The 25,442-nt window shown below is 36.5% G+C and overlaps 1 protein-coding gene across 1 annotated transcript in view; it reads left to right on the plus strand.

The window, feature by feature from the left end:
• Positions 1 to 810: 810 nt before the first annotated feature.
• The window catches only part of LOC116884322 (contactin-6), a 204,385-nt gene continuing 179,753 nt past the window's right edge, over positions 811 to 25,442 (plus strand). The window contains exons 1-2 of the mRNA XM_032885455.1: positions 811 to 934; positions 7,588 to 7,763. Coding sequence (XP_032741346.1) covers positions 7,622 to 7,763 — 142 coding nt within the window. The 5' untranslated portion in view covers positions 811 to 934; positions 7,588 to 7,621. The remainder of the gene's footprint in view (positions 935 to 7,587; positions 7,764 to 25,442) is intronic.

Consider the following 25,442-nt stretch of genomic DNA (forward strand, 5'->3'; position numbering starts at 1 on the left):
TATAATATATATATCTACATATATTATATATTATATATGTTACTATTATAATATATTTTATAACATTATGTATTATATGTATGGGAGCACCAAAGTCAAAGGATCACTTTCAGGAGTTTGTTCTTGGTTTTGCTCTTGGCAAGGCATTCTGTTGCTTATGCTGCTTCACTACATAACTTGGTTGAGATTCTATTGTATTTAAATTTTCACATGGGTTCTGGGACTCACACTTGTATCAGGCTTGTGCAGTTTGCACGTTTACATTCTGAGCTTTCTCAGAGGACCAGCAGTCTCAATTAACCTGGACCCGGAGATCTCTCAGTCACTCTATCACCAAACAGCCAGCATATACCAGCTGATATGAGGCCCCCAACACATTTACAGCAGAGAACTACTGGGTCTGGGTTCGGTCAGAGAAGATGTACCTAACCCTCAAGAGACTGGAGGCCCCAGGGAGTTTAGAGATCTGGTGGGATGGGTGGGGTTGGGACATCCTCATGGAGACTTGGAGACGGGGAGTGCTGGGGGCACATAATGGGAGTGGAACAGTCGGAGAGTAGCCAGGAGGGTAATAAAATCTGGAGTGTAAAAATAAATAGATAAATACATAAATAAGTAAATGCATACATAAGTGCATAAATAAATAAATAAAGGGAACAATGTTTTTGTAATTCTTGAAGAATAATCTCTAAGCTCAAACTAGGTAATATGTAACATATTCTAATCTGTGTAGAATGGAGATTTAAATCAAGTGTGCTCTCAGCCAGGAACAAATATTTCAACGAATATTTTCTTTTTTATCCTCAGGTGAGAGTCGTTTCAGTCGTCCTATTTTTATCCAGGAGCCACAGGATGTCATTTTTCCGCTGGATTTATCGAGATCTGAAATTATTCTGAGTTGTACTGCAAGTGGATACCCTTCTCCCCACTACAGGTAAAATGCACTTTGTACCACTTTGGTTTTCTTTGTGGCTTCTGTAAAATAGACTCAAAATAAGGATTCTTGGGTATTCCCTATGTATTCAGAATGGACCTCCAGATAGGTTTTTGCCTGATTCAGTTTTATCTACAAACCTCATATGAGCACATTGACATCTTCAGAACCCTAAATGCATTCATTGATGCTGTGATCTAAGCATGATTTCCAGATAGCCATTACTGTATAGGTCTTCTGTTTACTTGACATTTAATCTTGGGACTACTGGCATGCAAACCCACATGTACTTAGAAAGGAGAAAGACTGAAGACAGAAATGGGGGGGGGGAGATTTAGTTTCACAGCTGGGAGAACTATGAGTCTATTTCTGCATTTAGTACACAGCTACTTCACTTTACAGGTAGTGCCTTGGTTTTTTTCTATACAATGACCATGAAAAGAGCCTTCTGAAAAACAAGCAAAGTAAAAACTTCAACTTATATTACAAGATCAAATTCTGAAACTTTCCCAGCCGCTCCCCACTGAGCCAGAAGTACTTATTATAGAAAAACTGTGTTAAAGGCAATTATGTGCATTCTAAGGCCAAGAAAGAATTTTTATTATAGGAAAAATGTTTGTCTCTCATACATAATTTTATTTTTAAAACCTTTATTTCTATGTTATTACAAATAGTTCTGGCTTTTTTTTTCACATGGGTCTGTCTAAAGAAAAAATGTGAGGGAGGATAGGGAGCCTTCTCTGGTGTCTTTGTAATGTCAGAAGCACAACACATTGGTGTAATCCAAACTTTTAGGAAAAATATATAAAAAAGAAAAATAATAATTTTCTCCTTTGATGTCCTTCAGCCTTAAAATCACTACAAAAATAAAATAGGGGACATGGAGGAAGGAGGACTGTTCTGTAATTGATTATTTGTTTTATTTTGTTCTTATTTACACAGTTGCAGTGTCAATAGAGTTCAAAAACATAAATTTGTATGGGTGTAGGTTGTATTTTTATATGAAATTGTGGCTTTTTTTGGTAGCAACTGTGTGCAGTGTGAAAGTAGAAAGAAAAAATAAAACATCAGAATGACATTTGGTGATTTCGATTTTAAAAGAATTTTCCTAAAGTGCTACTTTTTAGACATAGAATTGAATTGACATGCACAAAAAAAAAAATTACAATTAAGTCGGCATTCGGCAAACTGGGCTGGCTTTCCTGACTTACACATTGCAATGAAATGCAGCCTACATCTATATAATTAACACAGGAATTGCTCAATTATTTAAATGGACAAAGCTAAAACCGTCTCTGCATTATCTTGTATTTAGCTTATACTTCATAGAATAACTTGCTCATCTTTCATTCATAAAATACATTACTTTAAAAGCTACACTTACATTTTGAAATAAATTCTTAACCCAACTCAAGTTAACTGATTAGGGAAGACCAATCACTTGCTTTTCGCTCAATTATTTCGCTCAAATTCAGGCTTTTTTGTTATTTATTTTGTTGCTAAAAAAGAAATGTCTTGAGCTTGGTGAGAAGCCTTAGCACTGAGTAGTATTTGCTGTTCCCATAACAGACCAGGGTTTGAGTCCTGGGATGCATACAGTGCTTGCCACAGCTTGTAACTCCAGTTTGGAAGATCTGACCTCTTTTCCTGGCCTCGGTTGGCATGACAAGCACAAGGTTCACAGACGTACATGTGAGACAAACCACCATTACACATAAAATGAACATTCTTAGAAAAGGGATATTACTTGATTTCACCTAAGCTGATCAATATAGAATAGGATTAATACAGTTTTTCAGGATCAACTCATCTAAAATCATAGCTTTGGCGTTTGAAAGCTAAAACGCAGTTGATCATAGATGTAGATATGTTTTCTTAGGGGCGGCATCTGAAGGCCTATTTATTTTTAAGTTTGCTAAATACAACTTAAGTAAGTAAAGAACCATGTAAATGCTTATTTTCTTGCAATAAATAGAAAAGTATAAGCTACTGGTTATAAAGACAGTTTTCCCATACGTGCATCAACAGAGACATAATGAATGTGGTTAGAAATTCCAATAGTGCTAAATGGCTTATGTACCTCAGGTATTTGAGAACTAGAAACTCAAACAATTTAGCTTCTTATTCCTAATCTTTGTCAAGTTCTTCAACGGATCCCTAAGATGACATAAGAAACTCATGGGCAAGACGCTTAGGAATGAGAAAAGAATTAACATTTTAATGCCTAAATGTTCTTGATAATAAAGCAAAGGGCAGCAGTATCTCGCACACTGTATTCTAGCAAACAATGTAAATATGTAGCCTTCATTCTGCCATTTATGCTTACATTTCTTCCCTTTGTTTGTTTGTTACAATTTACCTCTTATCATGTTAGACTTAGAGTATTTAGTAGGATGTACAGTGGTTTAAAGTTCTTTATTATTACAGAGTCCAAGGTTAGACAAGTTTATTTATGCAAATTGAAAAACAGTACAAAAGACTTAATAATGAATAGTGGCAAAAAAACAAAACAAAACAAAACAAAACAAAAAAAAACCCAAAAAAACTAAGACAATCTTTCCTGGAGTGAGAGTGTACATTCTGGTTTATAGTTTTAAAAGAGGATAGAATGAAAGGAAGAAAGAGAGAAAGAAAAGAAAAGGAAGAGTTAGCAAGTTTAAAAATAATCCATTCCTTTAAAAGATTTGCATGTTGTTCTAATCAGGGTCATAGCACCAAATTTATTCTATTTTTTTCTTTCAAAATATATTCTTACATTGGTTCCTCTGTGGAGAAAACAAGCTGTTTATATCTCTTTTGTTGTTGTTGTTCTTTAACTTGAATATAGCAAATGCATTCTCATGGGAGGAAATAACAATCTTAAAAGTAGTTCTTTGGAAATAAAGAGTAATTTATGTAAAGTCATATTTGGTGAAATAAACAGCTTTATAACCAATAGCATAACTTCAGTCAGAAGCCAGGAAGGAGTGGGTGTATAGTTTCAAAACCCAGGGAACATATGAGATGATAAAGGTGGATAAGGGATCCTTGCACATGGAAAAGAGAAGGGGGTCACCCAAAGCAAATGTTAAGAAAGCATTGCTTATCGCTAGAATGTCTAGGAAAATCAGATAGCAGATAACCTAACACCAAATGTTCTATTTGCAAAAAGAGATCAGCACATGTATAAATTATTTCTGCACATGGTGCACTTTTTCTCAGAAAAAAGACTTAGGAGCACCAGTGATGACTTCTGTTACCAGGAGAGAATAGGTCCGTTGATTAAATGGTAGTCTCTCACAGAAAATAGAATCTGTGAAGCCTTAGGTGATGCTATTCTTTCTTCATACCATTCTCCACTTCATATTGCTAATGACTTCCTGTGACCAAGCAGGGTACACATTGTGAAAGTTTTATAATGGATGGACACAAGGATGCACAGGATAGTAATGGCAGAGCAGGCAAGAAGCCTCTGTCAGCGGAGGCTCAAGACTCCAATTCGTTCTGTAATGATGTGAACAGCAGGCAAATGTAGAACGGAGACTTCAGTGGCTCCCGTCAGTAATCTTGGAATAGGATAAGACATGGTGATGGTAAGAAGAGCTTAAAGCAAAGAACTAATTTGTTAGATATCACACACAAAGGCATGCATGGAAGTGCACAGTAAGGACAGCAAATAGATACCCCTAGCCAAAATGTCCAGTCTGGTCTCAACTACGTAACTGTGAAAGTTATTCTCTAGAAAAGGATCCGATTCCAGTTCGAATTCATCACATATCGTAGAACTGATACGTTAGTTCATATGCTTGAAAATATTCACTCAATGCACATTTTCTAGTTGTATCATGGAAACATTCATTTGCATATGTAATGCTATTGGTAAAGTATGTCTGACAAGGACATGCATGAAGTACAACTATTTCTCATTTTATTTAAGCATGCTAATTAAGACAAAGCCCACACCCAGGGCTGAACTCCTGATCTATATGCACAGTTTAATAATAATCGTACCATAGTGATTAGAATGATTATGGGGCTACTGTGAAGAATTCATTTGCTGCAGCTAAGCCAACAACTTTGAATTTGTGTTGAAAAACAATTACTGTGCTTAATTAGGAGCGTGTAATGATGACAGCAGTTATTTCAGTGATTGATTCCAAAATTAAAGAGAGCTGGCAAACTAAGTGTGGTATATGCTTCTCTTAGAAATGATAGAGAACACAGAGGTCTGAGACCATGCCCTGTAAGCAAATTATAAAAGACAGGTTTACGGGGAGAGCCAAGCATCCTTGTCTTGAGACAGGCCATGGGGAAGAGAGGTTTTCTGCTTTCTCTGTCCTAAGAGCTCAGACAAGAATTAGTATATACAAATTGCTGTCAGAAAAATAGGGAAAACACAAACTGTATGGATGGATTCTTGATGATCAATGTATTCATTTTATTAACAAAAAATATCTTGTCATATACAGAAGATAGGTAAATCATTTTAAATTTGACAGGATTGCCTCAAATCCTCTGATTGATTTGATATCTTAACCATGATTTCATATCTCTAAGAATAGGGGTGTTACCTAATGCTGTATTTCTTTTCTATTTTACTAGATATTAGTCAGATTTCTTCCAATGAATCTGTCACGTCATCCCCCAAATCAATAATATTCAAAAATAACTTTTCATAATGCCATTCCGTTCTCACAATTACCCACACTAATCAAATATCTTGAATATAATTTCATTATGAATAGACGAATCATGGCAAGGCAGCATATGCCCTAAGCCTATGATTTGAAGGAGCATTTGGTGCTGGGATCAAGACAAAGGATACTCAAGCTGTATTTCTCAACCTATGGATCTCAACCCCTTTAGAGGTCAGATGGCCCTGTGAAGGATTCCTAAGATCATTGGCAAACACAAATATATTCATTGCAATTTATAGCTACCAAAATTATAGTTATGAAGTAGCAACAAAAAATAATTTTACTCTTTGGGGTTACCACACCACTAGACACTGTATTAAAGGGTTGCATTGTTAGGATGGTTGAGAAGTACTACCCTAAAGCCTGGAGACCATTACAGAAGCAGAAGATCTCTCAAGAGCTTCCACTTGCACTTCTGATTTTAAGTTTAGGACTTTCAAGGCCCTCTAGGCAGAGGGGCTTTTCCCAGAGATGTGTCATCAATGACAGCATGAACGTCCCATTCTTGTGTTGTTCTCACAGATTGTGAGCATCATCTCTTGCTCTCGTTTTTATCCTGACAACTAGAAACCATTAATTATACCCATTACAGATCTGTCTTTGTTTGGGGGTTTGTTTCTGTAAATCCAATATCATTTAAAAGCTACAGTGAATGTCTGTGTATGTTCTAATCTGTCTTCTGTTATAGACCCTCGGCCATGACCTTGACAATGAGGGAGGGGAAGTTTTGCTTTATTCTTCCTGTATTGTTTTCACCTGTGTAAATGCTAATTGTTATTCGTTATATTAAATATATATTCCCATAAATGTATTACATGACTATATACAACTTTCAACTTTGAGATAAACCTCATTAATATGCAATACACATGATTTAAAATATGAAGGTGTCCAAAGAGAGAAATAACTCTAGTGATAGATAGTGATGGCATATTCACTGATCTCAAAGTGACCAAACGGAGTCTTCTGGAGCTGTATGTGCTCCTTTCTAAACAGTGCCAATGCCCTTATTTAGAGAGATAACTCGGGCACTGAAGGACTGTTGACTAATAGCTAAGCTAAGAGAATTTGGCTTCTTAAAAAAAGTTCTCAAACTGTATTTGTTTTGCTAGCATACAATTTTAGGTTGGCTTTCTTAACTGCCATTGAAATACTGTCAACGCAATTAATTTTTCAAGTGGCAGACTCACAAAGACAATCACATTTTGAAACTGCCGAGTTCTTATTGTTTTATCAGTGTTGAATGGGCTTTGTCAGACCCTTGCTGGCATACTTGCTGTTAGGTGCAATGTAGTTTTCTCAGGTTTTTCTCCCTAAATCACTTCTGACATTCAGGTTTGCAGTATTAGTGGTTTGGATTCAGGTGTGGTATACACTATTTGAAAGTCTCCCAAGAAACAGATGTCAGAATTATTGACTGATGTCGAATTTTTATTTCTCATGTTAAGTGTTCTGCTGCCTTTCTGGTTTCATGTGAGGGAATGTTTGTAACTTATAAAGGGTAGAGGCCTTGCAAACAACCTACCAATTTGTATTGCTGACCCCAGAACAGTCATATATGCCAGGCCTGATAGCATAGGCCTGTAATCTCAGCTTGTGCAAGAGCAATACAGTAGGATTGCAAGTTCAATGCCAGTCAGGGCTTTAGAATGTGTTTGGAGTAAGATCGGCAACTTAGTAAGAACATGTCTCAAAATGTAAAAATTAAATAATAAAATAAAACAAGGTTGCAAATGGAATCTAGTGAGATAGCACATAGGTAGATGGTGTGATGTCCTAGGTTTAAACCCCATGACTGCAACAGCATATTTTTGTCTTTGATGAAACTGCTGAGATCATCTCACAGATAATCATGTGTTTTGTTTTTGACTGTTTATTTGACTTTTATAGGAACTCAAACAGTATGACTTTTACGATGAATAGCATTCAGTTCTCTATGTTACATATATAACATTACTTCTCTTTTTCTTCTTGAAGGTGGAAACAGAATGGTACAGACATTGACTTCAGCATGACTTATCACTATAGGTTGGATGGAGGCAGTTTGGCCATCAGCAGCCCCAGAACAGATCAAGATATTGGCATATACCAGTGTCTGGCCACCAATCCTGTGGGCACCATTCTGAGTAGAAAAGCCAAACTACAGTTTGCATGTAAGTTTGTAGGAAAACCATACTCAATATGTCCTGGAAAACAGTCTGGTGATGTATCTATGTTGAGTCAATAGGACAAAGTTCTCAGTAAAATCCTCGTTGAAGTCAAGTGGAATTGTATGTGTATAAAAAGGTCTGACTGTGCATTTTATAAATCTATCTTTCTGAGGATAATGGAATTCTATTTGTTTAGAGAATATTTTTCTAATTATATATTGAGGCGTATTCTTGGAAGCATCTCGATAAGTGCCACATATCAATATTAAGATGCATGCATATAATATCGTTTTCCTTCCTTCCTTCCTTCCTTCCTTCCTTCCTTCCTTCCTTCCTTTCTTTCTTTCTTTTCTTTCTTTCTTTTCTTTCTTTCTTTCTTTCTTTCTTTCTTTCTAACAAGATATTAGTGTAAACAGCACAGCATAGAAACCCAGGGCAGTGGTGTCATGTGGGGCAGGCTAGTGTTTCTCCTGAAACAAAGATCACACACCCTCAGTGAGATGGAGGTGAAAATAAAGTGGTTGCCACAGGCAGGCTTTATATTAACTGTAACAATGTCCAGCTGCATCACATAAATGTCATCCAAGTAATTACCATTGTGACATTTGGGGACATTAGCAGATGAACAATAGACACTGCTTCTTATATCCTTTATATATAGTGTTTCTAGGGACTAAAATGCTTCCTATTGGATTCAGTGAAAGCCTTGTTTGAGAGTAATTATGTCTCACAATATGGACAAAGTAGAAGGCTTGCATTTCCCCCTTGTATAGCTCCCTGCACTTAGATAAGTCATGGAACTAGAATGTTAGCTGTTTCCTTCTGGGAGCTCTTGGAAATGTCTATGCTGTCTGTAACTTTTATAAAACAAATTTAACAATTTTGTTAAGAAATATGTGTCCCATCCCATCCTGGATAATAGAACTTTAGTCACCTGAAGATATATGAATTAATAATTGGGTCTATTTCTCATTGTGGTTTTTATGTTTCCACGTTTATTCTGCTGTAGACCTCCATGCTCTACACAGGGTGCAGGGAAATCAGTGTTTGGGAGATAGCCCTGTTTTTAGATGCATATAAATCATCATTGCAGTTGATTTCTGCATTGGAGAATCACTTGAAAATATAGCAATGAGGAAATAATAGACACATATCCTACAGGAATGTGCAGTTATTAAAAAGACTAACAGTCCCTCTCTCCTGTTTGGAAGGTAGATTTCTAGAACATTGGAATCAGATCAGACACTTACAAATTCCAAAGGGAATTCTATACAGCATATAATATTTATTTGTAATGCCCCAGGGTTTCTATTGTGTTTTCTATCAAACATCTGGCCTTTGCATAATGGCATAGGCTTAGAATGCCACTATTTGGGTTGTGAGACTATCTCAAAAAAAAAAAAAAGAGACAAACTCACAAACTAAACAAACCCTAAATTTTCATCAACATGTGCTTTATATAGCCACATATTTCTTCTTAATTGCTTACACTTTATAAAGTGTTTTAAATTATCTCTATGATTTTGAATTATCTTTTTGTAAAAATTTGGATAAAGGAAATACTTGCATCTAAAACTTTTTAAGCTAAAATATAATGTAATTTTGCCAAAAAGGAAAAATACAAGTTAAATTAAGCAGACATTATTTTTTTCTTGCATGAGTGAGAGGTTAGAGTTTTGTTTTGATTTGTTTTCTTACTTGCACAAGTGAGAGCTTGTAGCTCTTCATTATTTATTTCCTTTGGAGTCTAAAAGTCCATGACTCCTGTACTTGCCACACAAGCTTGAGGATCTGAGTTCAAACTCCTGCACCCACGTAAGAAAGCAGTGTCATAACAACTCTAAAATATCTACACTGGGGAGTGGAAATAAAACAGTTTGTGAGTCTTATTAACCAGTTCGTCTTGTCCATTCAGTCAGCTCCATATTCTGTAATAATATGAGAATATAATTTGGGAAGTAACTGAAGAAGACACTTGAGATCACCTTCTAGTCTTCACAAACATGTGAACACGCCTGAACAAACATATATTTTCACACAATCCATGCATAAACTAGGTCTGCCTGTACCAGTAACTGATCTTTGTTCTGAAACACAAATGACCTTAAGCACTAAAGCTGGCATTTTGAAAAGAAAAGAAGAGCCCAAAAATTCAGCCTTCCTTTGTAGCACTTTAGTGATGCTGTGTCTGAAAAGCTTCACATTGTATCCAGGAAAAGATCTGCTAGAGTATGACACAGAAAGCATGGTGTAGATGTATGCCATTCAAATGGAAAGTTCATGAACTACATGACCTGTCACTCTGGAATACTTCACTATCTTCTTTTAAAATTAACAATGGTTATTTGGCTGAAAAAGTCTTTGGCACAATAACAATGTGAGTCAAATGCTGGGGTCTCAGATACAGTCATACCCAAACTCAACTTTTATGTCTATCAAATATCCAACAGAATGTAACTAGGTCACCTCTTCAATAACTCTCTCTTGAGAATTTACCAATTGAAACTAACACCACCATTCACTATATAAGTCAATGGCAGGGATTAATTGGAATAAGAAAGTAAGGGCTTTCATTCAGACAGATGCTTAAGAGCTAGATATCTCTAAATTTGTTTCATTATTTTTCTAACTCAGCCAATATCTTTCATATAGACTTACATATTTCCGATTGGTAGTATTTCACAATTTTATGGATAGATTTCATGGATAGAAGTCTCTTGCTTATATCCAAATCTTTCTTCTTATTTTGTGAAAGTTTGTTTAGTTTTCTTATTGGCATGTGTCAATTAAATAACATAATGGCTTTTAATTTGAGATTCATACATATGAATAGAATACATTCTGATCATATTTATTTCTCCTTTCCTCTAATTTGTCCTCCCATACTACTGTTGATCCCTTTCCATTCCCAACTAGTCCCCTGTCTGCTTTAAAATCTTTGTTTATAACATATTGAATTTCATTATGGTTGCTTACACAAGCACAAAGGAGGGATTATTTATAGACACATGAGCAACTTGCTAGGAATTATGCAACTGGATTATTCATTTCCACCCACCAATTGCCTATAAATCTTCAGAAAATGGTGGTTTAATGACAAAATTTTGATGTGTCCAATAGTGTCCACATCTTGCATAGTAAAATATGACTCATAAGAATTCAAGACTTCAGTATACCCAGATCCCACAGAGAGAGAGAGAGAGAGCTGGTCTCTCAGAAGTGCTGACACACACAAGATCACAGGTGAGTCCTCCATTTCTGCTCACATTCCTGGCACAAGAGGAAGCCATCTGGAGCCCTCAGGACACAGTAATCTAGGAGCAGTCTGGGGCAGGATCCTTCCAGTTTCCACCTGTACCAGGAACTGACACAGTGACACAGCTCTCTGTACTCAAAAACCTCTGGCAGAGGGCTGGTCTCCCAGTAATCCTGACACACAGGCTTACAGGAGGGTCAAGCCACTATCAAAGACAGCAAGACCAACTAACACCAGAGACAAAAAGATTGAGAGAGGGAAGTGCAGGAACCTAAGCAAGAGACACCAAGGACACTTGGCATCAATACAACACAGTTCCCCCATCACAGCAAGCTCTGGATACCCCAACACACTGGCAAAGCAAGATTTTGATTCAAAATGACAACTCATTATACTGTTAGAGGACTTTAAGAAGGAAATAAGTAAGTCCTTTATAGAAATACAGGAAACACAAAACTCCCTTAAAGAGTTACAGGCAAACAGAACCAAACAGGTGAAGGAATTCAATACAACCTTCCAAGATCTAAAAATGGAAATAGAAACAATAAAAACTTCACAAAGGGACACAAACTTAGAGATAGAAAACCTAGGAAAGAGATCAGGAGTCATAGACACAAGAATTACCAACAGATACAGGAGAAATAAGAGAGAATTCAGGGGCAGAGGAACATAAAAAAAAAAAAAACATTGACACAACCATCAAAGGAAATATAAAATGCAAAATACCCCTAACCCAAAACATCCAGAAAATCCAGTATACAATGTGAATATCAAACCTAAGGATAATAGAGAAGAGAGGGAAGATTGGCACGTTAAAGGGCCAGTAAATATCTTCAACAAAATCATAGAACACTTCCCTAACCTAAAGAAAGAGATGCCCATGAACATACAAGAAACCTACAGAACTCCAAAGAGATTGGACCAGAAATAATTCTTCTCATCACATATTAGTCAAAACACCCAATGCACAAAGCAAGTAAAGAATAATAAAAACAGTAAGGAAAAAACATCAAGTAACATGTAAAGACAGCCTTCTCAGAATCATACTAGATTTCTCAACAGAGACTATGAAAGCTAGAAGATCCTGGGCAGATGTCATAGATAAACTAAGAAAACACAAATGCCAGCCCAGGCTACTATATCCAACAAATCTCTCAATTAGCATAGATAGAGAAATCAAAATATTCTATGACAAAACCAAATTTATACAATATATTTCCACAAATCCAGCCCTACAAAGGATGATAGATAGAAAACTCCAACACAAAGAGGGAAATTGCACCCTAGAAAATACAAGAAAGTAATCTGTTTTTTGAACTAACCAAAAAGAAAATAGCCACAAAAACATAATTGCACCTCTAACAACAAAAATAGCAGGAAGCAACAATCGTTGGTCCCTAATATCTGTCAACAACCATGGACTAAATTCCCCCATTAGAAAACATCGACTAACAGATTGGATATGTAAAGAGGACCCAGCATTTTGCTGCATACAGGAAACACACCTCAGTGACAAAGACAGACACTACCTCAGAGTAAAAGGCTGGAAAACAATTTTCCAAGCAAATGGTCCCAGGAATCAACTTGGAGTAGCCATTTGAATATCGAATAAAATTCATTTTCCAACCAAAAGTTATCAAAAAATTGAGGAAGGACACCTTGTATTCATCAAAAGAAAAATCCAAGATGAACTCTCAATCTTGAATATCTATGCTCCAAATGCAAGGACACATACATTCATAAAGGGAACCTTATTAAAGCACAAAGAACACATTTTCACCTCACACAATAATAGTGGGAGATTTCAACACCCCATTCTCATCAAAGGACAGATCATGGAAACAGAAACGAAACGGAGATACAGAGAAACTAAAAGAAGTTATGAGCCAAATGGATTTAATAGATATCTATAAAACCTTTCATCCTAAACCAAAAGAATATATCTTATTCTCAGCACCTCATGGGTCCTTCCCCAAAATTGACCATATAATTGGTCAGAAAACAAGCCTCCATATATACAAGAAGATTTAAATAATCTCAAGTATCCTATCAGATCATCATGGACTAAGACTGCTTTTCAATAACAACATAAATGACACCAAGCCCACATACACATGGAAGCTGAATAATGTTCTACTCAATAATAACTTGTTTAAGGAAGAAATAAAGAAATTAAAGTCTTCTTGGAAGTTAATGAAAATAAAGACACAACATACCCAAACTTATGGGACACAAGGAAAGCAGTGCTAAGAAGAAAACTCATAGCTCTGAATACCTCCAAAAAGTAACTGGAGAGAATATACACTAGCAGGTAGACAGCACACCTAGAAGCTCTAGAACAAAATGAAGCAAATATACCCAAGAGGAGTAGATGGCAAAGAATAATTAAACTCAGGACTGAAATTAACCAAGTAGAACCAAAAAGGACTATACAAAGAATCAACAAAACCAGGAGCTGGTTCTTTGAGAAATTCAACAAGATTGATAAACCCTTTGCCAAACTAACCAAAGGCACAGAGAGAACATACAAATTAAGAAAATCAGAAATGAAAAGAGAGGCATAACAATAGAAACTGAGGAAATTAAAAAAAATCATCACATTCTACCTCAAAAGCCTATCCTGAGCAAAACTGGAAAATCTTGATGAAATGGACAATTTTCTAGACATATACCAGGTACCAATATTAAATCAGGATCAGATAAACCATCTAATCAGTCTGACAACTCCTAAAGAAATAGAAGCCATCATTAAAAGTCTCACAACCAATAGAAAGATAAGAACCATATAGATTTAGTGCAGAATTTTATCAGACCTTCATAGAAGACCCTAATACCAAAACTCTCCAAACTATTCCACAAAGTAGAAACAGAAAGAACCCTACCAAGTTTTTTTTTATGAAGCTTATACATATTCCACACAAAGGTCCAACACAAAAAGAAAACTTTAGACCAATTTCCCTTATGAATATTGATGCAAAATTACTCAATAAAATTCTCACAAACTGCATCAAGGAACACATCAAAACAATCATCCACAATGATCAAGTAGGCTTCATCCCAGAGATGCAGGGATAGTTGAGTATATGGAAAGCCATCAACATAATCCACTATATAAACAAACTCAAAAAAAACCACATGGTCATATCATTAGATGCTGAGAAATCATTTGACAAACTTCAACAGCCTTTCAGGTTAAAAGTCTCAGAAATATCAGGAATTGAAGACCCATACGTAAACATAGTAAAAGCAATATACAGCAAACTGGTAGCTAACATCAATCTAAATGGAGAGAAACTTGAAGCAATCCTACTAAATCAGGGACTAGCCAAGGCTGCCCACTCTCTTACTACCTACTCAATATAGTACTTGAAGTCCTACCCAGAGCAGTCAGACAGCAAAAGTAGGTCAGTATACACGAATTGGAAAGTAAGAAGTCAAAATATCACTACTGACAGAGGATATTATAGTATACTTAAGAGACCCCAATATTTCCACCAGTGAAATCCTACAGCTGATAAACAACTTCAGCAAAAATGGTTGGATATAAAATTAACTTAAACAAATCAGTAGTCTTCCTCTACTCAAAGGAACAGATTGAGATAAAAAAAATTAGGGAAAAGAAATCCTTCAGAATAGTCACAAATAAAAAAGATTTCAAGAGTTCAGAAGACAAAACTCCTAAAGTTCCACAGCCAGAAGACAGCATTGTACAAGTTGCCACCTCTTCCTCTAGCTCTTTCATTGTACTTGGCTGGCCCCTTTCCAATGATATTCCTTGAGTCATTCAAGAGATGTGATCTAGGGATTTCATGTACAGCTGAGAATTCAACAGTCACTTAATTCTCAACACCTTTGCAAGTTATGAGTGTTTACACTGAACACTGCATACTACAAAGATGCAGCCAAAGAAACATGGCAGAAAAACATATCTATGTGTATAAAGGTGATTGATTTAAAGGAACTTGGACATATACATCTGTCCATTTAACAAAACAACAGAAGAAGCTTCCCCACATTAACCTATGACCTCTTCAGCAACACTGGCTTTTGACTAGGTTTATGGTATGGATTCTAAATTCTTCCCTATCAAGTCTCGATTCCTAATAAATATTGAGTGATAATCTCTATGACAGGCCCAGCATTATTGCACCAGTAAGCACAGGTTACCTGGTCATTCAGTAGCATTGGATCCACAGCTAAGTATGACTGTTAATGACACTATTCTCTAGAAAGTCTACATAGTACTGCCAGGCTAGGGTAGCCAACAAGGACTTAGCTTCCAGGCCAGCTCGACGTCTCTCTCTGGCAAGCAGAGAATGCAGAGTCTTGTGCAATAGGGTATTAACATCTATTCCTTAATTTCTACACTCATTATATAATTCATTTTATTGAATTGGAGAATAAAAATAAACTCAGATATTGTCAACCCTATATTATAGACTAGATGTTTTAAAGCCTAATCAGATTGTATAATTTCCCAGGATACCTTGTTGGTAAACACATTTTAATTTTATTTCCTTAGAAAAACCAGAGTGTTATAAAATGAATGCTCTTGATGTTTAATAATAAATTTGCTTTTACAACACTGTCTAGATAAGTCATGGGAACTGTTCTCTTTCTTCATGTCAGACTGAAGTAATGCAATTTATTTTCTAAATTAACACTGTAGGCCGTTAGCTTCACAATAACTCTGGGGTTGGTGTTGTGATGCCTAGTCTATATGTCACTTTATGAAAATACATCCAACCCCAGCTGTGCTGCTTCCCTGTCTGGGCCTTCAGATCTCTCCAGATAGCGAGAAGAAACCTAGTTGACAGCAGATATACTTGTCCTTGCTCTATTCTTCCCATTTCTGCCTTCTTTTGTGAGCTTCCCCTCAATTAATCTCTTCTAAAATTGAATTGACTTTCCTTCTTCAGAAATATGTTTTGAGAATGTCAGTATTATTTTCTGACATTATTTTTGTTAGCATAGTTAAATCTAAACTGCCAAGCTACAAAGAAGGTAACCCCTAACCATGTGCATTTTAACTTTTCTTTATTCTATGTATGTATGTATGTATGCATGCATGCATGTATGTATGTATGTATGAATTTATTTTGAGAACTTCATATTGGAGACTCAAATCATCTTCTTCATTTAAATATCTACTCTCTACCTCCGGGTCACACTTTAATGGAACTCTAAGAAAGACAAAAATATATTCACTATAAAATCTTTCAACTTTTGATCTACCTGCATATAAAAATTTGTCCAGAATCCCTACTTACACAGATTTCTCTAAGTTTAAATAAAGTTATAAATCAAGCAAAAAACATTGTTTTCAAGCTTTGAGAGAAAAAAAAGAGCCTGAATCATTAACTGGGGTAGCTCTTAATTCTTTATTAAGAAATAATTTTAGAAAGAAATGAGTTTACATTTAAAATTTCCAAATATGTTTATAACAAAGGACAGAGCAAATAATAAATATTCATTTTAATAGGAAAACAAAGAAAAATGTTTGAGATGCAGGAAAGTTCAATTGTCTTTTTGGAGATTCTTACAGCATTGCTTTGGACTTAAAAGACAATAGATTTTGAATAGCCTTTATGAATCTACATTCTATACATCTACATAATCAATTATGTAAAGTAATTGATTACTTTTGTTGGTAACTTTTATCTTCATATTGGAATTCTGATGGTACACCTTAACTTTTTATTAGATATAGCCTAAAATTCCCCACCTTATTACTTATCTCAACATGGATGATTCCTGATAATGTGGCCTATAGGTAAAAAAAAAATAGAGCATTATGACACTTCCCAACATTAAAGAAGCAGAGACAGAATAATCCCTGAGCTTTGCTGGACAGCCAGACAGGTGTACTCAGACATTTTTAGCCCTTAACAAGTCATGCACATCTCTGTTTTTAAGGCATGTTTTAAATTATCAGGATCAGATAAACCATATAAATAGTCCCATAACTCTCTGGAAATCAGTCTGGAGGTTCCTCAGAAAATTGGACATTAAACTGCCTGAGGATCCAGCTATACCTCTCTTGGGCATATACCCAAAAGATGCCCCAACATATAAAAAAGACACGTGCTCCACTATGTTCATTGCAGCCTTATTTATAATAGCCAGAAGCTGGAAAGAACCCAGATGCCCTTCAACAGAGGAATGGATACAGAAAATTTGGTACATCTACACAATGGAATATTACTCAGCTATCAAAAACAACGAGTTTATGAAATTTGTAGGCAAATGGTTGGAACTGGAAAATATCATCCTGAGTGAGCTAACCCAATCACAGAAAGACATACATGGTATGCACTCATTGATAAGTGGCTATTAGCCCAAATGCCTGAATTACCCTAGATGCCTAGAACAAATGAAACTCAAGACGGATGATCAAAATGTGAATGCTTCACTCCTTCTTTAAAAGGGGAACAAGAATACCCTTGGCAGGGAAGAGAGAGGCAAAGATTAAAACAGAGACTGAAGGAACACCCATTCAGAGCCTGCCCCACATGTGGCCCATATATATACAGCCACCCAATTAGACAAGATGGATGAAGCAAAAGAAGTGCAGAAGTGTAGATCGCTCCTGAGAGACACAGCCAGAATACAGCAAATACAGAGGCGAATGTCAGCAGCAAACCACTGAACTGAGAATAGGACCCCCGTTGAAGGAATCAGAGAAAGAACTGGAAGAGCTTGAAGGGGCTCGAGACCCCATATGTACAACAATGCCAAGCAACCAGAGCTTCCAGGGACTAAGCCACTACCTAAAGACTATACATGGACTGACCCTGGACTCTGACCTCATAGGTAGCAATGAATATCCTAGTAAGAGCACCAGTGGAAGGGAAAGCCCTGGGTCCTGCTAATACTGAACCCCCAGTGAATTAGACTGTTGGGGGAGGGCAATGGGGGAGGTGGGGAGGAACACCCATAAGGAAGGGAGGGGGAGGGGATGTTTGCCCGAAACCGGAAAAGGAATAACACTCGAAATGTATATAAAAATATTCAAGTTAATAAAAAAAAAAAAAAATAGAAGCAGTTATTAAAAGTCTCCCAACCAACAAAAGCCCAGGACCAGATGGGTTTAGCACAGAATTCTATCAGACCTTCATAGAAGACCTCATACCAATATTCTCCAAACTATTCCACAAAATAGAAACAGAAGGAGCACTATCTAATCTCTTCTATGAAGCCACAATTATGGTTATACCTAAACTACATGAAGAAAGAGAACTTCAGACCAATTTCCATTATGAATATCGATGCAAAAATACTCAATAAAATTGTCACAAACTGAATCCAAGAACAACAAAATGATCATCCATCATGATCAAGTAGGCTTTATCCCGGGGATGCAGAAATGGTTGAATATGCAGAAATCCATCAACTTAATCCACTATGTAAAAGAAATCAAAGAAACAAACCACTTGATCATCTCATTAGATACTAAGAAGCATTTGACAAAATTCAACACCTCTTCATGTTAAAAGAGTTGGAAAGAGCAGGAATTCAAGGCCCATACCTAAACATAGTAAAAGCAATATACAAGAAACCAGTAGCCAGCATCAAAGTAAATGGAGAGAAACTTGAAGCAATCCCACTAAAATCAGGGACTAGACAAGGCTGCCCACTCTCTGCCTACTTATAAAATATACTAATCGAAGTCCTAGCCAGGACAATCAGACAACAAATGGAGGTCAACTGGATACAAATTGGAAAGGAAAAAGTAAAAATATCACTATTTGCAGATGATATGATAGTATAATTAAGTGACCCCCAAAAGTTCCACCAGACCACTACAAAGCCTGATAAACAACTTCAGCAAAGTGGCTGGGTATGAAATTAACTCAAACAAATCAGTAACCTTCCTCTACACAAAGGATAAACAGGCTGAGAAAGAAATTAGGGAAATGGCACCCTTCACAATACTCACATATTACATAAAATACCTTGGTGTGACTCTAACTAAGCAAGTGAAACATCTGTTTGACCAGAACTTCAAGTCTTTGAGGAAAGAAATTGAAGAAGATCTCAGGAGATGGAAAGATCTCCTATGCTCCTGGATTGGCAGGATTAATATAGTAAAGATGGCCATTTTGCCTAAAGCAATCTACAAATTCAATGTAATCCCTATCACACTTCCAACTCAATTCTTCATTGAGTTAGAAAGAGTAATTTGCAAATTCATTTGAAATAAGATAAAGTCCAGTATAGAGACAATTATCCTCAACAAAAAAGAACTTCTGGGGGAATCACCATCCCTGACCTAAAGCTACATTACAGAGCAATAATGATAAACAACAACAACAACAACAACAACGACAACAACAAACTCTATGGTATTGTTACAGAGACAGGCAGGTAGATCACTGGAATAGAATTGAAGAGCCAGAAATGAACCCACACACCTATGGCCACTTGATCTTTGACAAAGGACCTAAAATCATTCAGCAGAAAAAAAGAGCATTTTCAACAAATGGTGCTGGTTCAACTGGAGGCCAGCATGTAGAAGGCGGCAAATTGATCCATTCTTATTGTCTTGTACAAATCTTAAGTCCAAGTAGATCAAGGACCTCTTCATAAAACCAGATACACTGAAGCTAATAGAAGAAAAAGTGGGGAAGAGCCTCGAACACACGGGCACTGGGAAAATATTCCTGAAAACAATACCACTGGCCTATGCTCTAAGACCAAGAATCAATAAATGGGACCTTGTAAAATTGCAAAGCTTCCATAAGGCAAAGGACACTGTCAATAGGACAAAATGACAACCAACCGATTAGAGAATATCTTTACAAATCCTACATCTGTTAGAGAGCTAATATTCAATATATACAAAGAACTCAAGGTGATAGACTCCAGATAGACAAAAAAACCTACTAAAATGGGGTACAGAGCTGAACAAAGAATTCTCAGCTGAGCAATGTTGAATGGCTGAGAAGTACCTAAAGAAATATTCAACATCCTTAGTCTTCAGGGAAATGCAAATCAAAGAAACCCTGAGATTCTACCTCACACCAGTCAGAATTGCTAAGAAGAAATACTCAGGTGACAACAGATGTTGGTGAGGATGTGGAGAAAGAGGAACACTCCTCCATTGTTGGTAGGATTGCAAGCGGGTATAACCACTCTAGAATTCAGCCTGCAGGCTCCTCAGTAAATTGGATATTGTACTACCCGAGGACTTAGCTATACCAGTTCTGAGCATAGACCCAAATGGTACTTCAACATACAATGTGTTCTGCCATATTATAACAACTTTATTTATAATAGCCAGAAGCTGGAAAGAATGCAGATGCCCTTCAATAGAGAAGTGGATACAGAAAACATGACACATCTACACAGTGGAATACTACTCAGCTATCAAAAATAATGACTTCATGAAATTCATATGCAAATGGATGGAACTAGAAAATATCATCCTGAGTGTGGTAACCAATTCAAAAAGAACATATATAGTGTGTACTCACTGATAAGTGCATATTAGTCCAAAAGCTCGAATTACCCAATAAAATCCACAGACCACATGAAGCTCAAGATTAAGGATGATTAAAGTGCAGATGCTTCAGTCCTTCTTAAAAGATAGAACAAAAATATTCATAGGAGGAGATATGGAGACAAAGTTTGGAGTAGAGACTTAAAGAATTGCCATTTTGTGCCTTCCCTACCTGGTGATCCAGTCCTCCAGTCTGTGTGTGTGTGTGTGTGTGTGTGTGTGTGTGTGTGTGTGTGTGTGTGTGTGTGTATACATCAAACCTAGACAATATTGAAGTCAAGAAGTGTATGCAGGGGTTGGGGATTTAGCTCAGTGGTAGAGTGCTTGCCTAGCAAGCGCAAGGCCCTGGGTTCAGTCCCTAGCTCTGAAAAAAAGAAAAAAAAAGAAGTGTATGCTGACAGGAGCCTGATATAACTGTATCCTGAGAGGCTTAGCCAGAGCATCACAAATAAAGAAGTAAATGCTAGCGGCAAACCATTGAACTGAGAACAGCGTCCCCACTGGAGGAGTAAAGAAAGCACTGAAGGACCTAAAGGTCCTCCAACCCCATAACAACAACAACAACAACCAATCAGAGCTCTGAGGAACTAAACTGTTACCCAAATCATACACATGGAGAGACCCATGGCTCCAGCTGCATATATAGCAGGGGATGGTCATGTTGGGCACCAATGGGAAGAGTAGCCCTTGATCCTGCAAGGCTATAACTTCCATTTTAAGGGAATGTCAGAGTGGGAGGTGTGAAGGGGTTGTTGGTTGTGGGAGGAGGATGGGATAGGGGGCTTATGGACAGGAAACAGTAAATGGAATAACATTTGAAGTGTATATAAAAAATCCAATAAAAAAGTATCTGGTGACAAAAGTCCCTGACAAATGATAGAATTCTGGTCTATCAGGTACTCAGGTACATTGTGATTTATTTCTACCCCTCAACCACCCAAAATTAACTCAAAAGGAATTTTCATATCTTATCACCTCTTACCATTCATTCCAGAATTTTTGAGTGACAAATCCAGATTGGGCCTTTAATCCACAGGTAGATGCTTTGAATTTTCTTTTATTCCTCAAGAACTTTGATGGGAAATGGTGCACGAGTGCTTCTTCTGTGGAGCACTGCAGTCTAACTCTGCTACTTACATATTGTCCCTGAGAAATTGAGATAGATGTTTGGGAAGAAACCTGTAATTTCACTAAGATATGCTTGGGAGGCTTTTGGTATGTAGAACTCTGATCAACGAAACATAAACACTTAACATGAAAGTCATGGATAAAATGTTTTTATTCTGTGTATTTGACATTTAATCATGGATGATAACTCAAATACATTCCTTTTAGTAGTGTAGAATGGAAGGCTGCTTGACATGTCTCCTAACTGACTGTACATATATACATCCCTCCACTGCTTAGACACAGTTAAACATGGCGCTAGGTTCCGAAGATAAATGGTAGAATTAATTCAGGCAGGTGCCTCCTATTTTAACAAGGGAAACAAATGATTCCTTGAGTAGAGTTATAAACAAAATAACACAAAAAGAAAGTAAATTTCCTATACATAGTAGATACTTTTGAAACGTTTTACTGTAAAATATTTGTTCCTAATGTAGAGCCTCTGATAGGATCAAAAGTCCTGTTTTAGCTGAGTAGCCAAAAAAACATTTTGCCTGAGATGACCAAATTAATGAATGTCTTGATCAATATTCAACCCCAGGGAGTGGAATAGAAGATCTCTCCTCCTGCCCTCTGCATTTCTGTAAAATTAATATATGGTTAAATAAGTGGTGGACTTACAGAAACTGAAGTGTATTCTGAGTAGGAAGGAAATAAGTTTGGAGAAAGAACAAATAGTACCATCCCATCCAAAGCAGGTGTGGCTAAATTTGAGCATTGAGATACAAGTTTTTGTTTTCAACACAAAAACTAAATAAAGTGTGAGAAGGATCGCTTACTGTAGAAGAGGAAAGAAGGAATAGAAATGGCTGAGTGTAGTAATGGGACAGAAGTTGGCATTAGAAAATGACTGCTTTTCTGGGTTGAGGCTAAGAAAGAATTTGCTTCCTCTTTATAAAATGGGTAATTTAATTAAAATGATATTCTGAAGAAACTTGGGAAAGTCAAAGTATGATGCAGTGGAATATAGGCATGAATGCAAATTCCCTGTTTTGAAAGGTCAAAATGTATTCAATAGGACATTGTACACAGTGTTAATTCATGTGCAAAATGTGTGAGGTGACATTGCCCATTTCACATAAGGTTGTTAGAGGACTAGACACTTAATACATTCAGAACAGAGGGCAAGAACAACAGATAGATTGTTGTGACAGGATTATAAGAAGGCAGGCAGAAGCCTAGACCTGTACTATTCACAGGACAAGATTTGTATTTTATTATCCATTCTAACACCAAGTATTTGATTGATGTCCAGAACATTGAAGTTGCTTGTAAAACGAAATTTCAAATTTACCACATAATTTCTTTGGGTATGGTAGCCTTATGTATTAAAATTATTAATACAAAACTTTTACATACTTACAAATGTGGCAAACTTAAGTTCATTTACTATACAAGGGGATATTATACAATTCTGCATCATATCGCAGGACTGATTTTCAATGCTTCAAGGTTAACATGTAATAACAGTTCATTTTAAAGCACCATAAACATGTAGGCTTTTACAACTAGCATCATTTTTCCAGGGGAATGCAAAAGGGTCCTATACACCATGCCATTCATCACGACTTTGAACCTGTAAACTATTCTCAACCATAATTTACAGTTAAAGAAATTCAAGGTGATACAATTATGTTCCTTGTCCAAGGTCACTCAAGCTATACCGGTTCTGAATTTCTAATGTGTATATCTTCAGATTTTGATAGTTTATGTTTATTTTGAAAATAGGATACTCATGAATCAAAGAAACCCTGGGCTGGAAAAGTAGCTTAATAGTTGAGGCCTTGCCTTGTAAGCATGAAACGCAGAGTTCAAACGTAAGGATCATGTAGGGGGAAAAGAGAGCATTATGACACTTCCCAACATTAAAGAAGCAGAGACAGAACGATCCCTGAGCTTTGCTGGACAGCTAGCCAGGTGTACTCAGTGAGTTCTTGGCAGTGGCTCTGTCTCACATAAAGGTGTAGAGTGCCTGAGGAATGCCCAGTGGGATGACCCTGATTTCCATAATTAACACACACACACACATGCATAGGCATTCATCTGTAAGCATACACACATACACATGTCAAAAAAAATAAACAATTAAAACCTAATAGGGAAATGATTTAATGGAAAGGCGTTTTACTACTTACAGAAGAGGCACTGTGTGAATTCAAAAGTATTATAATCTCATTATTTCTAAAACTAGAGGACTCCCAGATTGATACATGAAAATGAAAAACATTTGGGAACCTGAGCATTCTGGAATATCATTGAAATGAGCCCAAATTACCCATGATCCTGATGGTGATAGAGTACATTTTTATCTGGAAAACAAATTAAGTTCCCAGGAAGGGAACTTTTTAAACATAACACTTAAAAATGCATTTGGAAATCTCAAAGACTCTGGTAATTGTAAAGGGTGCATTAAGTGAGGATGCATACCTAATTATCAGTGAAAATGCCAAATGCCTTTTAACATCATTTGTGCAGAATAGAATGACATAAACGTGGACATGAAAAAATATGACTCTCTAACTTTGTAAATGAAGGGAAATTGACCAATTAGCTTTGATTTTCATTATCAGGTTGTTGTGGTGCTATAATGTTACAACAGATTAAAATTATTTTAATGCTATAATGACATTACCACTTTTGGTATATTGAAGCGAAAACTTTGCTTTTAAAAATAATTCAAATCTTAAACAAATGGGCCGTGAGCATTGCACAGTTAAATTGCAGCTAGTTCCTATCATATCTATCTTAAAAATCAACAGGAGTGTAGATTATCCCATGCGTTATCCTCATTTTCCCCCACGTCAGCACTGCTGGAAATCTATTTATGTGTCTTATCAAAAATGATACTTTTTATTTTTTGAAATTCAGCCTTTCCCAATACCTTCCTCTAGTTATATTCAGCAGGGCCTAATCTTTTTGGTCCATTTGAATAAAATTGCACATTTAAGCTGCGTGGGCTAGGAGTCTTGGTGGGAGTGAAAAAATATTACAAAGTAAGAGACTCGTCCCACCAAAACTGAGAGTTTCTTTGTAAAGCTGCAGAAGATACAAAGCAGAAACAGACTTTCTGATGATTCATTGAACAAATGGCTTTGGTCGAGTTATGTACACAGCTTGGGAGAATGTTGCTCTGTGGACTGATGAAATGGGTTATATTAATGAAGTTCTCATTTTTATTAAATTATAGGGTGACTTGTTTCCTGGCATTTGCTTTGAATAAATATATATTCTCTATTATCAGAATTAGGGTCTACTGTTTAAAAAGCACCCGTACATAATACATTTAAAAGAATCTTGTAGAAATGTTTGTTATGTTTAAAATTATTAATTTATATGCTATTTTATTAACAAGTAAATGTGTATAGAAAGTACAAAAAGCACAAATAGATAGCTCATCACACTCAATGGCATCTTACTACGAGAAGTTTAGAGTCAGAACATTACTAACACCTTGGACAACCTCCTTTGCACTCTTTCCTACTTATTCTTTCCTTTTTTTCTTCCTGAGAGATCGTCCATCACTTCTTGTCAGTTAAGAATGTGTCAGGCTCCCCCCCTTACCGCCCTCCCCCCAACAATCACATTCACCGGGGTTTCAGTCTTGGCAGGACCAAGGGCTTCCCTTCCACTGGTGCTCTTACTAGGCTATTCATTTTTACGTATGCAGTTGGGAGTCCTGGGTCAGTCCATGTATAGTCTTTGGATAGTGGCTTAGTCCCTGGAAGCTCTGGTGGCGTGGCATTGTTGTTCATATGGG

Source organism: Rattus rattus, chromosome 15 (assembly GCF_011064425.1).
Source record: "Rattus rattus isolate New Zealand chromosome 15, Rrattus_CSIRO_v1, whole genome shotgun sequence".
NCBI classification, from domain to species: Eukaryota; Metazoa; Chordata; class Mammalia; order Rodentia; family Muridae; genus Rattus; species Rattus rattus.